Source organism: Pipra filicauda, unplaced genomic scaffold (assembly GCF_003945595.2).
Source record: "Pipra filicauda isolate LSUMZ 115617 unplaced genomic scaffold, ASM394559v2 scaffold324_size1259732_pilon, whole genome shotgun sequence".
In the NCBI taxonomy this organism is placed as follows: domain Eukaryota; kingdom Metazoa; phylum Chordata; class Aves; order Passeriformes; family Pipridae; genus Pipra; species Pipra filicauda.
The window spans coordinates 456,082-469,740 of NW_024104448.1; the positions used below are offsets into that span (position 1 = coordinate 456,082).

Here is a 13,659-nt window from a genome sequence, read left to right on the forward strand (position 1 = left end):
TATTTGCTGTCCTAAACTTAAGGAAGCTTGACTGTCAAGTGCAAGAAAATGTAAATTCCTTTTTTAATTTACTGAAATACCAGCTTCTGTTGCCGTTGGAATCAAATGTCCTTATATGCTTGAAAGTTGGCATATAAGAATATGTTGCTCTTCAGTTCTGTCAGTGATACAGACTTTATATTTAGGTAATTGTATCCATAAACCAATTTCATTACTTTTTTGAAAATTAGGTATATTGGGTATGGTTCCTGGTAATCTAAGATAAGTTGGAGTGCCTCACAAGTTATTTTTAGAACAAGGTGAAGTGTAGCCATGGAAAAAGATAATTCTTCTTTTAATATATGTGCCAAGAAATAATGGTATGCTTCAACTGAACTCATCCTGGAGGCTGTGCTCTGGATACTTGATTCCCTCTGAGGAATGAACAGGATAGACAAGGGAAGTGGAAAAACTACTGCTGGTGTTGTAAGGACCCAACATCTGAGTGGCTGAGAAACTACTTGTGAAGTATTAGAATAATAAAAATGCTTTAACTCAAGATATCAAGATGCATGATGAAGGTTGGATATGGAAGGAGATATTTTAAGTTTTGTTGGTTTTGTATGTGTGGATAAAGTATGTATTGTATTTTTCAGCATTGGTACCATCTCATTTGGCCAATTTCCACTTTATCTTTGGGACGTACATTGTGTGGGACAGCCTGGTTTGATAGTGCTTAGTAAGTCCTTAGAGCTCCATACACAGAGAGAGAGGAGCTGCTTCAAATAATGAGATCATGTCAGGTATGCAAATTTGAGACGTGTAAGTGACAGTGGCAGGGTCCTTGGACTTATTTTCAGTATTTATATCCTGTAGGGAACCTTCTTAATGGTAGGCAAGGCTTATTGGAACTGTGAATTTACTGCTTTTTGCTTGTTTTCCAACTCTGTCATGCTTGAAAATGTAATTTTCTTCATTTCAAATAACAATTGAAGTGAGAAAGATGCATGAAATTCACTACAGTGAAAAGTGAGGGAGAATAAATACAAACTTCGATCTACCAATACAGTCCCTAGTATGAAGCTGCTTTCTGAACTGGTTGGGAGCCAGTAAAGACTGAAGGTGATGAGACAATTACCATAGAAGTGGGATCGTTATCATGCTGGCTTCTGAGTTTTGATGATTTTTAATAAGCTAATAATAAGGTCTGATATGTAGTGACCTTCTGGCTGCCTTCAGGAAACAATCAAATTATTTGTTAAACTAAAAATTAGTATATTATAGTGTTCACATATAATCAGGGCTATTACAAAGCTTTTGCTGCTGCAGTTTTGGAAGAAATTTTAGTGCCACATCCCACTTTGTTCCACTCAATGATACAGCATTGAAAAATACCAATGGAAGTATTGTAAAAAGATCTCTTCAGCAAAATAATTTACAGCTGGGGACAATACTACTTTCCAAATTGCCCTCAAATCATTCTTAAACAAATCCGGCAATTAGGGGCCTTCAGAAAGCTAAGAAGTGTATCCAGAGGTAATTCAGATCTTAAGCAGTATCTGTCTACACCTGAATGCTCACAGATATTGGAGTGAACACGATACGGTCTAAACTCCTGTGGATTCCTACTAGAAGCTGAAACAACTGTTTTCTGGTAGCCCTTGTTTGCCAGATTGGAAGTACTGATTGCCCAAGAGCTTACCCACGTGTGAAGTTTATGGACAGCAGATGGGCATGTGGATTTGCAGTGCCAGATCCTCCTCTGGACTGCTCACAAATGTGGATTTATTTTTTTCATTTTTATTATTTTTTTATATGCCAGTTACAAAGTCCTTGGAAATGAAAGTAAATTGCTTTGTACTTAATGCATACAATAGTATCAGCACAGGGAGTTAGTGAGATGTAAATTTACACCCCAGTGTAATGTGTCCTAATTTCTCCAAGCCCTAGGGCCATCTTGTTCCTGAACCAGAGCACCCAGATAGAGGTTTAAATGCAGTTATTAAGGTTTCTAATTGTCCTGCTGTTGAATAACCTTAAGCATTTCTGGCTGGTTGGAGAATGAGCTGCTTAATCAGGAAGACTGCACAGGTTCAGTTTGCTTCTGGGTTTTGTTTTTGTTTTTCTTTTTGCTAGACCCTTTCACGTTGTTTGGCAGAATATTATAACACGGACTCTTCCTTGACTTTGAAGGGAGTATTTTGAAGTAGTGTTTCCACTGTTGAATACCAAATAGTTCTACTGAAATAAAAACAAGTGGAAGTTAGTTTTAGTGTGAACTAGTATAAGCAAAAACTCAGGGGGATCTATAACCATATATCCCCATCTGCCTTCATTTAGCTGTTCCCCCTGGGATTTCAGATGGGATGTAGCACACCTGTGCCAGCAGTCAATTCAGGGATATCAGCTGGGGCTGTGTATTGGGCCAGGGGTTGTGTGTGTGGTGGTGGTTTGCTTCTGGCTGACTCCCATTTCTGTTCATGCCCAGTCAGAGAAACTAAGACATTGTAAGTTAACTCTTCTTCTGATTACGAGTAGTGTTAATGTAGTACAAGTCTGCATTAGACTAAAAACTTGCAGCAAAACAGCTGTCTCTTCAGTGTAGAGCGCTGTAAGGCACTTTTTGGGTCTGATTAAAATAGGACTTGCACATGTGCTAGAGCAGTATTTCAGCCATGCTGGGGTGACAGCACTGTAGTCTGCTATCCCAAGCTGTTTTGTGCCACAGATAGTGATTTAAGTTAAAAGCAGCAAGCTTTTTTGTATTCTTCTGTTACAGTAAAACATCCAGATGCTGTATGAGAAAAAGACGGGACCTACTCTCGACATTTTCCCGTCGAAGCACATTTCCTTGCTACTACCTCCCCAGGAAACTAATGTGAAGAAAAGTTCTTGAAAGAGAAGAAAAAGGGCCTCAAGTACAAAGATTTAAGCCAGGTTTACGTGTGCTGTTTGGTTTTGGGTTTTTGTATGAATATCACAGAATTACAGATATGTACACTATACATACCAATTCCTGTATAAAAAAAACCCAGTAATACTGTTCTAGCAGATTATGGTGCTACAAACATGTTAACCCTGGAATAGTTCTACTGCCTAAACTATCCTGCTATATAGGGTTTGGGTTCTGTTTTTGTGGTTTTCATGAGTAGGCCTAGCTGTTTGCAGGCAGTGTTGTCACTGCGATTTCCTTTCTGCAGAAAACTTGCCTGTTTCACCTGCTGTGGGCAGCCTTACTGTGCCGGACGCTGTTGGCAGCAGTGGGGCCGGGAAGTTTTCATAATTAGAGGCTCGTTATATTTCTGCAACTGCGGATGCTGCACCTGAGGCTTGGTTATAGTTCGCTGCATGGAAAAACGAAAAATAAAAAAAGGTTAAGATGCCTTTTGCACCGAACCGAGAACCAGCCCTGCCCTGCCTCCACCGCTGGCCGTTATCACACAGCGAGGGGCGGAGGTTGCCCGGTGCCGCTGCCGCACAAAGCCCGGGTGCGAGCGATGTTCCCGCAGGCAGGAGCCTGCCCGGGCGCTGTCCGGGAGCTGGGCCCCTCGCCCCGCGCTCTGCCCGCAGGGCCGGCGGCCGCCGCCGCTCCGGCCGCCATTGGCCGCACCGACCCTCCCCCCTTCCCCTCCCCGCGTCGCCCCCTCCCCTCCCGCGGCGGCAGGAGCCGGGCAGCGGGTCCGCGGCGCTCCGCGAGCCGGAGCCGGGGCTGGGCCGGACCGGGGCCGCCCCCGCCGCCGGCTGAGGTTGAGCCGCGCCCGCGCGCTGCAGCCCCGCAGCCCCCCCGCGCCGCGCCCGCAGCGGGGACAGGCGGCGGCGGCTGCCCCTCGCCCGCCGCGCCCTGCCCGGGGCCGCGCGGGTCGCCCTGGGCGCAGGGCAGCTCCTCCTCCATGCGCCGCGGCCGCCCGCGGCCCCGCAGCGCCCGCGTCCGGCGGCCCCGCGGAGCGCGGGGGCGGCAGGAGGCGGTGCGGGGCCGCGCGGACGATGCCGGCGGGCGGCGGGGCGGCGCGGGGCCCCGGCGGGGCGCGCTCGCTCAGCCCCACCGCGCTGTCCCGCAGCCTGTCCCGCCTGCGCGAGCAGCGCGCCCGCTCGCGGGCCATGCTGGCCCTGGGGGTCACGCAGATGGTGCTCGGCTGCCTCATCGTGGCCGTCAGCTTCGCCGCCCTGGCCCTCACCACCTCGGCCCGCGTCCGCCACTCCTGCCCGTTCTGGGCCGGCTTCTCGGTGAGTCGGGGGCGCGGGAGGGGGCGGGCGGGACCGCCAGCGGCGCTTCGGGATGCGCGGCCGTCCGACAGGTGGGACGCGGGCGGCGGTCTCGGGCCTCGGCGCTCGTCCCCGGCGATCCCGAGGAGCGGGGCCGGGGCGCCATCCCCGCAGCGAGGTGGTCAGGTGAGATCCTCGATGGGCTGCGCCGTGGTCAGCACGGTCTGCTCCCCGAGCCCGGCAGCGGCGCGGTGGCACTTCCATCTCCCGTTTGGAAGGGCTCGCCAGGGCGGATTGGATTTTATCAACAGCGTTGGGTGAAAGTTGCGATGACAAACGAACCCCTGGCGTTGCCTCAGCGGCTGGTGCCCGTTCCGCGGGCTGTGCTCGCTGTCCCTGGCGCCTTCCATCGGCGCTGACTTGGGCTCACCTTAGCGCTCACCTTGAGCTGCGGCCGCTGCTCAGGGTCTGGCGCCGGGGTGTGCTCGGCTGCAGTTTCAGCCGAGAGCTATGTTGTGCTGAAGGTGATACAACGAGGCGAGCACAGCAGGAGTGGGTTTAAGGTACTCAGATAGCAAAGAAGAGCTCTGCTGAGGAGAGCGCGAGTGCTGGAAAGGCCTGTGGCTTTGGGGCACCCGAGGGAGGCTGGGGTGAGCCCTTTGGGAGGCTGCAGGTCTCCTGGGGCTGGGTGTCTGAGGAACAAGCTTGTTTGTTCTGAAAGCAAGTCTGGAATCCTCCTGACTCCTTTGTGATTTACTCGTTCACTTTGCATGGTGTCCTTATAACGCAAGTTAAAAAAAAATAATAAAAAAAAGAGTTGATCCTCGGGCTCAAGTGGCCTCACTCGCTGCTGATCATGAGCGTCTGCATCTGTTTGTGGGTACCATGCACACATGGATGCATTGGGATAATACTGGTTCATGGAAGTTTCTCTCATAAGCAGTGAAATGGGGCTTGACATTTAAGGAGAATTAAACATTTCTGAGGGCACTGGTTACAGACTCTGTGTTATTGATGAGGATTTGCTCCGTTTAATTTATTGTGTTACTGGTTTCAATTATGTCTCTTCAGCTCTTTTAACGGACCAGAGAGTTTTCAGCTTTAAATGTGTCTGTTAGAAACTAGAACTGTTAGATAAAAGATTTGGGTTATTCAATTCAGAATATGTGGCAGAAATGGTGTGATTATAAACACCAAAACTGTTTAATACGGTCTTTTGCAGCATATTACCTAATTTTTTCAGAGTCCTCCAGAGCAGAAGAGTAGTTTTGGATTAATTGTTTAGATATTTTTCTTGATTTTTGTAATATGTTTTCTAGTCTTGAAAAGAAATACCAGTTTATACTAGTAGCCTTGATATTGTAATAGTCCTTCTTTTGAATTTGAACCTCTGCAAGATAATATGCAACTATTCCTTGTGATGAGGTGTGAATTTTATGTTCAGAATCTGGCTGCTTACATATTCATATTCCATTAAACCAACACAGTTGAGGCAGGCTTTGTTTCTTATCTTGACAGAACGAGCAGGAATGTACACATCCAGTAAGCACAACTTTTTCAATAATACCTTTTCCGCCATCTCTTGTATTCTTTGTGAAAAGACACTTCTGGGCGTTATCATTATGCTCTGAGATATGCTGGTTTTATTGTGGATGCCTTCTACTCTTCTCTCTGTGCAATGTAACCCATAGAAAAATTTCCCAGTTAGATTTCATGCATGTTCCTTGCTCATCACAGAGAGCAAACCCATGATTTCAGCCTCTGACAGAATTGGTGGAAGGCTCAGGGAAACTATGGCAAGACTGTTGACTAGAAAGCATTATTGTCCTGTGTTATCAGAATGAGGCAGGTGTGCATTGTTTCCTAAATTAAGAGTTTACTTTTTGAAAAAATATTTCTACCCTGTAAATTATCTATCTGAGCATGAGAATAAATTCAGTTTCCTCCTAATATTGTTATTTCAAAGTCTTAGTTCTTAAGATACAAATAGAGCAGTTTTGGAGTATGGTGAGCCTTAAAGAGCTCTTTGAGGTCAAGTTAATTGATTACACAGCCTGTTCTAAAAATCCTTTGGGGTATTTACTGAGTTTAACAAAAATTAGGTGTACCATCTCTCACAGCTGAAAAATACTTCCGTGGAAGAGGGACAGTTTTTAGCTTGCTTCTGAAAAATACAATTAAAGAAATAACTACAGGTGAGTTAAGTGACATGAAAGAAAAGTAATGAAACTATCCTTTCTCTCTTTACCTGGTGCCAAAATCGGACACAAATATTCACTGCCTTCAAACTACTTCCTTCACCACTTGTTGAAAGTAAATAACTGATCAAGTAGCAATTCTAAATCTCTTTTTGTGTGTGTGTGATATACTCTAGTTTTTACTGATTGGAAATGCGCATCCTAAAAGAGAGTGGTCTTGACATTGGTACTTTTCAGCATTTTTTTACACCAAATGCCCTGTCAGTATAAATGAAAAGTCTTTTAAATGTTTTTGAAAATAATTTCCCAGTGTTTGTAACAGTCTAGCTGATTAAAAAATGAAAAAATAGAACAGGCTGTATATTACACTCACAGAAAGTTCTCTAATCAAATGCAAGGAAAGGTTCTGATTTCTTGGGGCCTTTTTTTTTTTTTTTTTTAATCAAGGGACCATGGAAGTGAGAACTGATTTAAAGAACAAGGCACCATAATTTCTCTAAAACTTTGAAGAATTCAGAGCTTATTTAAGCATCATCCCATGAATGAAACCATTTTGCTTTATCTTTTATAGCATCATATTAGGAAGATAAAAAATATTTTCATGTGTTTTGTATTAAGACATTTTTGAGGTGATTAGCGAGAATCAGCCTCACACTGAGAACAAGGAAATTTGGGGGTTAGGTGTGCAGGTACTGCATAGTCAGAAAACATTGGCAAGATCTTGTGAACTGTGTGCTGAAATGTTTGGCATCTTGTTCCAATTGCAGTCTTGCATTCAGGATAATCTCAGTTTCATCTGCTGGGCAAAAGGATATACTTTGTCATATAAGTTATATGATCATAAGTGTCCCTGATCCTTTTAAGAACATCAAGAACTGAATATTAGCATCATTTTGATCATGGAAGAATAGGTATCAAAATTAGGTTGTTCTGGTACATCAGTAGAACTTTCCCAAAAGTATAAGCGGTGACAAGGTTCTTTGTCGTTCCTATAGGTCCAAAGTTGCTTGAATATGAGGAAATATTTATTCCCCCTTTGCCCCTTAGAATCCAAAATGTACACCGAATTGTAGCGTGCAGGTTTTGTATGTGATCAGATTGAAAGAAATGCCTCTGCTAATTGTGCCTAAAGTTTCTGGTTACTGTCAGTGTTAGGGCAGTAGCAAACCACAGGCTGATAGAGCTATGTTTGTGAAAGCAAACCTTGCGTTGTGAAGTCATTTCTTGAAATTATTTAAAGTTCACAAGAAAGCGTTTATCCTGCCACCCCCCACTTTGATCGCAGCATTTTGAGAAAATTACCAGCCTTCGAGACTAGAGTTGTCTCTTGTATAGGAAAGTATCGGTAAAATAGCAAGTTAAATCATAAGATTACCTAGGTTTCTAAAATCATACCATGGCACTAGAAGTCTTAGAAGAATACACAGCAAGTACATGCTATCCCTTCTTTTATATATAGTTACTTGACAGCAGTTGTATTCTTGTGTGGAAGTGTGTTGCTGGAAGCTCTTGTGCTGCCTTTCTTTTTCATTGTTTCTTCTCAATTGTGCCTGTTTTCATCCATATCCCATGTTCAAAACAGATGAAATCCTCTGGCTGAAAAGCAGCTTTCATGCAGTTTGTCTTCAAGGTTCACAACGTGCTTTTTTGTGTTCTTTGAAAAGGCAAACAGATATTTAGGGAGATTATCAGGATGAGCTCAGATCTCTTCTATTGAAAATGGGAAATACGTTATATACTCGTCTGCATTATTAACTGAGAAAGCTGAGTGTAAGAGTCCTTTTTGTATTCTTCAATGGTGTTTCAAACCCTCAGGTGATGCTTAGAGGAGTTAACTTTCAAAAGCTTCTACTAGTCTGTGACCCTGCGTGTTCCTCACGCGCAGCAGGTTGTCCTGGCATGTTCCTGTGCAGAATCATTGTGGAAGTGAAGGGAAGATGAGCATAAAGATGATTTGTTAGCAGTTGTGTTTACCTCTTCTTCTCCATTTCAGGTACACAGTTTCTTTTCCTTTCTCCTTTCTCCTACTTCTTTCTCTTTCAGTATTTTCCATTATTGCTCGTGGATAGTCAGGAGATACTAGAGTGGTAGTAATTGTAGTTCGAAACAATGAGCTTTAGTTTGTATGAAAAGTCTGCTACCAACAGAGTGTGTTACTGTGAAAGCAGAGCTAATCTCTTTGAAAGTCAACTTATTGCTGCCATTGTGTTTTGTTCAGTGTTTACTGAACATGTACAACCTGCTAATGCATGTTATATATTTGTCTTTGAGCTGATAATTTCATATCTAGGACTTAAATGGTGGGGTTTTTGTCTCCCTGCTGTAGGTATAAACAAAACTCTAGCATGGTTATCAAGAAATTTTCATCAAAATGTGCATCGTACTTCTGAGTGTGCTCTCTGAGAGCTCTAGATATTTTATGAAAATATATAGTATGGGTTGCTTTGTTGAGTGCCCTTGGTTAACACACACACCTTGAGGGCTCAACCTACAACTTTCTTGGAGGAAACACCTTTTTTTTTTACTTGAATCAGCAGAAATAATCAGAAACATTTCTGAACATCTGTTGTAACCACAGAGGTGTCATTAGCTCTTTGGGTAAGGTTATCTGACTAGATTCCTTCTCTGCAGATCATTGTTCTAATAGATTTCAAATCTGTGGACTCCATGACCATGATGGTTATTTTATTGTGGACAGTTTGTTATTCTGTGAAGTTTGCTACTGATTCAGACAATGTTCTGTATCTGTAAATATTCACATTTCAGGCTTCTTTTGGAGGTAGTTTGTATTGCTGTTTTAGGACTTGAGTAGGTAAATTACTGCACTGAAGAAGTTCTCAGGAGACTAATCGGACCTCAAACGCAGATTATGAAATAGTCAGATCCAGGGAGCAAGTGAAAGTGTTTTCTCTGTGTGGCTGTCGAAGATCTTATGTCATTCCTGAAAGACGATGCATCCACATGCTAGAACAGTTACCTCGATGTTCCTTGCTTCAGTTTGATGAAATTTAGAAGAGCAGGAAATTAATCGCTTCAGAAATCGTACAAGTGATTTGTTAATCTTTTGCTTCTTCACAGTTGCCTTTCCAACAAATGAGTGACTACTGAATCTGGCTAATAATTCATGGTAGGTTTTTTGCCAGTGCGATGGTCACAAAATAAGAACACCTACATTGGATGATAAGTTTGAGAAAATAGTACTTTCAGGACTGACCACCGTTACCTCCTCACTTAAGAATTTTAAGATGCAATAACAGTTTCAGTTAACTGTAGTGGAACCTTTAGTTATACATACCTGTAAAAGAATTACATTACCTGATTCTTTGAGACTCTATCTGTTACTGTCCACTGCTGTTTCCTTTACTTAACCACCATCCCCTTTTTTTTCTGACTCTGCTACTGGGTTGGATTTATTAACATTTAGGCATGCTTTTCCTTTCTTTGCAAGTTTGCCAGGGCTTGGAAATGTGAGCAGTGTGGGGAAGGAAGTCAGCTGTCTGGCACTCTGTGTCTCAGGAAGCCTGGTAGGGATGTGTGTTGCTGGTACACAGTGCTAGTGAAAAACTATCAATATCACCTGCATGGGCTTAAGAAAATTTGCAACGATTGCAATGTGTCTTGTCTAGGTAATGGATTGTTACTAATTTTCTTAGCATTCTTGATTTTTACATCATGGCCAAAAAAAAATCCAATTCAACACCCCCCCCCCCCAAAAAAAAACCCCAACCACACCATAAGGCTGTTAATAGATGCCAGCTAAAACCTGTGGCATTGGTGTACAAGAAGAGGTCATATATACATCCTAGAACATAAGGAGAAAGAAGCCTTGGGTACCTTCTCTGGATTTTCTGGAGTCTGAAGTAAGGCAAGGTGTTGAAACAGGGGATTCAAGCGAAAATGTTTCCATATCCATATGGAATGATAGAACATAAGGCAGCTGGACAGAGGTACAATTAGAAAGATGACAGTCTTCCTTTTTAATTCTTTGAACTGTGTGTGGTAAGATAACTATTTGTAACTTCCTGAGGATTTGGGGCTCAATATGAGAGAAATGTGTTGCCTTCAGTGCGCTGGAAAATAGCAGACTTACGGCAGGCAGCATTATTTGTTTCATGGGGCAAATCAGCGTTTATTGCTTCTGAGTATGTTCGGTTGGCTCAGCAAATTAATTTAAAAACTTTCTGTGTTACAGGAAGGAGTAGTTGAAGAAAGCAAAGATGATTGTGATAAGAAGCAGGAGGTGTCCAGTCGGGAAAAAAAGCAGAAGGTTTTGGTATTTTTGTTTCAGACACATGTTTTGCTGGAAATATATGAGTGTTCGCTGTAAAGACACCAAATACTGTCCAGGAGCTTATAACAACTGAGTGTGGAACAGTTAAAGTCTACTGAGAAACTTGGGAAGAGCTAAGTAGCTTGGTGGAAGTGGGAATTTCCAAGGTCAAGTACCTAGTCATTAGTAGCTGCTGAACTTATTACACCACTGTTTTAGTTGTATGTTGTGACTTATGGGAGGAATTGTGAGTTGTGAAGTGTCATGTTTAATTGACTCTTCCGTCACAATTCATTTTTTTACTCACTCCTGTGCCTTCTGGAATCCAAGGGCGGAGCAGATAATGGAACTCTGTAAGATGAGAACTACTTGACAAAATGTGACTTAGAGGAGTATAACTATTTGGGTGGTGTATCTGAAGAAAGCTACTCCTCTAGAAGCAGAATATGTTGTGGTCATTACCTCTTCTCTGTGGAAGTAATCCCACTGCTTTAAAGGAATACTATGCAAATATGACAAAGCTAGGGAATTTATACTTGAGGAGTATTTATACATTTAGAACATCATAACTTGTGTGCAGGTAGTATTTTAATATCAAAATGCCCCATCTTTAATGAAGTCACAGAATCACAGAGGCTACAGTCTGTTTTTAAGAACAGTGTGTTGCTAATTCCTTTAAAAGTACTTGATTGTGCTGTTTGAAACTTCAGTCCCCTCCCCAGCAGATTTTATCATTGTCATTTTTGGTGTTCTTTGGATCTGTCCATAGAAACTGTTTTAGTTCTGGTCATTATGTGCTCCCACTTACTGCACATGCACATCGTGGAGCATTCTCAGAGCACACAAACTTGATTCATGGGGGATCAAATTAAGCTAAAAAGATGTGCTTTAAGAACATAGTAAATGGAATCTGACTGCTAGTCGGTTTTAGGTCTCTGGACCAGACTAGAGCTTGTCTGAAGGAGTTGCCCATCCAATATGTGTATAGTGTGGATGCTCCCTTCTTCAGACTTCTTTTGCAAACAGATTTGCTCGTGTTCCATTTACAGTTTTTTAATTCAGGTAGAACGTATAAGGCCAGTCTGAAAGCTCCTGTTTTGTGCAGAGACTGTGAATTCCCTACAAATCACTAGTAATCCTTTCTGCTACGCAGAATTTTACTCCATACTGGTTACATCTACTGGTTAGTAATTTGATGCGGGTCTGCAGAGTAAAATAGCCAATTCTGAGGAGCAGATACCAGTACTCTGTGTGTTACTTTTGAGGGTCTTGAGTATGTGCAATACTTTTGACCTAAATTGCAGTAAATAAGAAAGACTTGAATTACTGCTGCTACATCACTTATAATGAGACATTGTTTTCAGATAGATTGTGATTAAAAAAAAAAAAAGAAAAAAGGAATAATGTTACAATATTCTAAAAAGTGTAAACTTGCTTTTTTTTTTTTGTTTTGGTATTCAGATAAAAATGAGAAATTGTAAGCACTTTGGAGAATTCATGTTTTTTGCTTGGTGGAGGGAAACTGAATGTAACTTTTGGATTTCTGATCTTTACAACAGCTTCATTTAAACACGGAGAGTTGAAACACCATTGTGAGTTTAAACTTTTGTGTCTGATTTACGAAGTGAGAATTACTCTATTTGCAAACTTGCTTTCAGTTTTGAATATGAACTTTCTTCCATTCTAGATGACATCATGAGTAATTTCTGTTCTGCAAAATAATGTCCTCATTGATAACTATGCAGTTTTGTTATTCCTTTTGTTATTCCTTTTGTTATTTGTCTCCTACAAAGAGTCCATCTCAGCAGAATTATTTTCACGTGAGAGATATAATTTACTTATGAGATTGTTTCTGCTACTATTGTAGCAGAAAAGAGCAAGGCTTAATCTAAAGATTTTAGATAAGCCTTTAGTGCCAGGCGAGATAAAACCAGGTGGTTTTAAGCTGAACGCACTTAATCCAGAGGCACTGAGAGATATTAAACATGTAGCTTCATAATGTCACTTTTGCATTCACTCTTCAGAGAAGAAACTTGTTTTCTTCTAGGTGAAAAATTGTGAATGCAGCTATTTTTCAGATTTTTGGTAGATTTTTTGGTTACTACACAAAGTAAGACTACTTTTTAGTTTAAAACAAACACTAAGTATTATTTCAGCATTCAAAGTAAAGAGCCAATAGACAATGTAATTTATCAATAATAAACACAAGTAATTACCTCACTATTATATATTCTAGAAGAAAGGTTAAACTCAATGGTAGCAGTGAAAGCATTTGTTGACCAATGTTATTAAAATAGGAGGCTTTCAAGTTCTGGCTCTGTAAAGAATCATCAAGAACTAAGACACGCTTCTTAAAATGATGCTGTGAACATGTGCTTGGCATCTTGGCAGCTGTACCACTCTGAAAATAACAGTGGTAGAAAGTGGTTTTGTCATATATTGACAGTAGCTGTAGTTCAAACAATTTTTATCTTTCCAGAGGCTAAATCCAAAACCTTTTGAAAACTTGTGAAAAATATGACTAAAAACCATGACAGACTCGAGTGCAAAGGCTCCAGTTCTGTTTGTGTTGATGTGAAGGGAACTCAATCTCTTCTACGTGCCCCAAGTCATCCGGACTGCCAGACTGTTGTCTTGATTCTTTACATTTTCCTCTTAAACAGAAATTTTCGGGGGGATGTAAGACCACTTGCACGTTCTTATGGCAATTTTAGTTTTTGTGTTCATGATCTGAAAGTAAAAAATACATTTAGAAAACTCCTAATGAAAAGTGTCGGATCTTCAGATAAAGAATAGTTGAGCTTCCGCTTGCCTACACAGACATGTTAGCAGCTGAGAAGTGCATGTTTTGTATCTGAAAGGTTATTTGATCTATTGCAAATGGTAGTAAACCAAATGGATGCTGTTGTAGTCCTTTCTACCTTTACAATTGCTTTCCAAAAGAGCAATGTTATTTCAAGATGTGTTAGATTTGAGGCTTAGGTTTGCAGTCATTTTAAACATAATAGA

The 13,659-nt window shown here is 41.8% G+C and overlaps 1 protein-coding gene across 5 annotated transcripts in view; it reads left to right on the forward strand.

The window, feature by feature from the left end:
* Positions 1-3,985: 3,985 nt before the first annotated feature.
* FAM189A1 (family with sequence similarity 189 member A1) overlaps positions 3,986-13,659 on the forward strand; it is a 115,026-nt gene continuing 105,352 nt past the window's right edge. For 3 of the 5 annotated variants that reach the window (XM_027740842.2, XM_027740843.2, XM_027740841.2), the window contains exon 1: positions 3,986-4,203. In XM_027740842.2, the coding sequence (XP_027596643.1) occupies positions 4,078-4,203 (126 nt within the window). In that variant the 5' untranslated portion in view covers positions 3,986-4,077. Of the gene's footprint in view, positions 4,204-4,293; positions 4,369-13,659 lie in introns of those variants that run through there. The other 2 variants (XM_039383762.1, XM_039383763.1) reach the window with 2 other exon arrangements.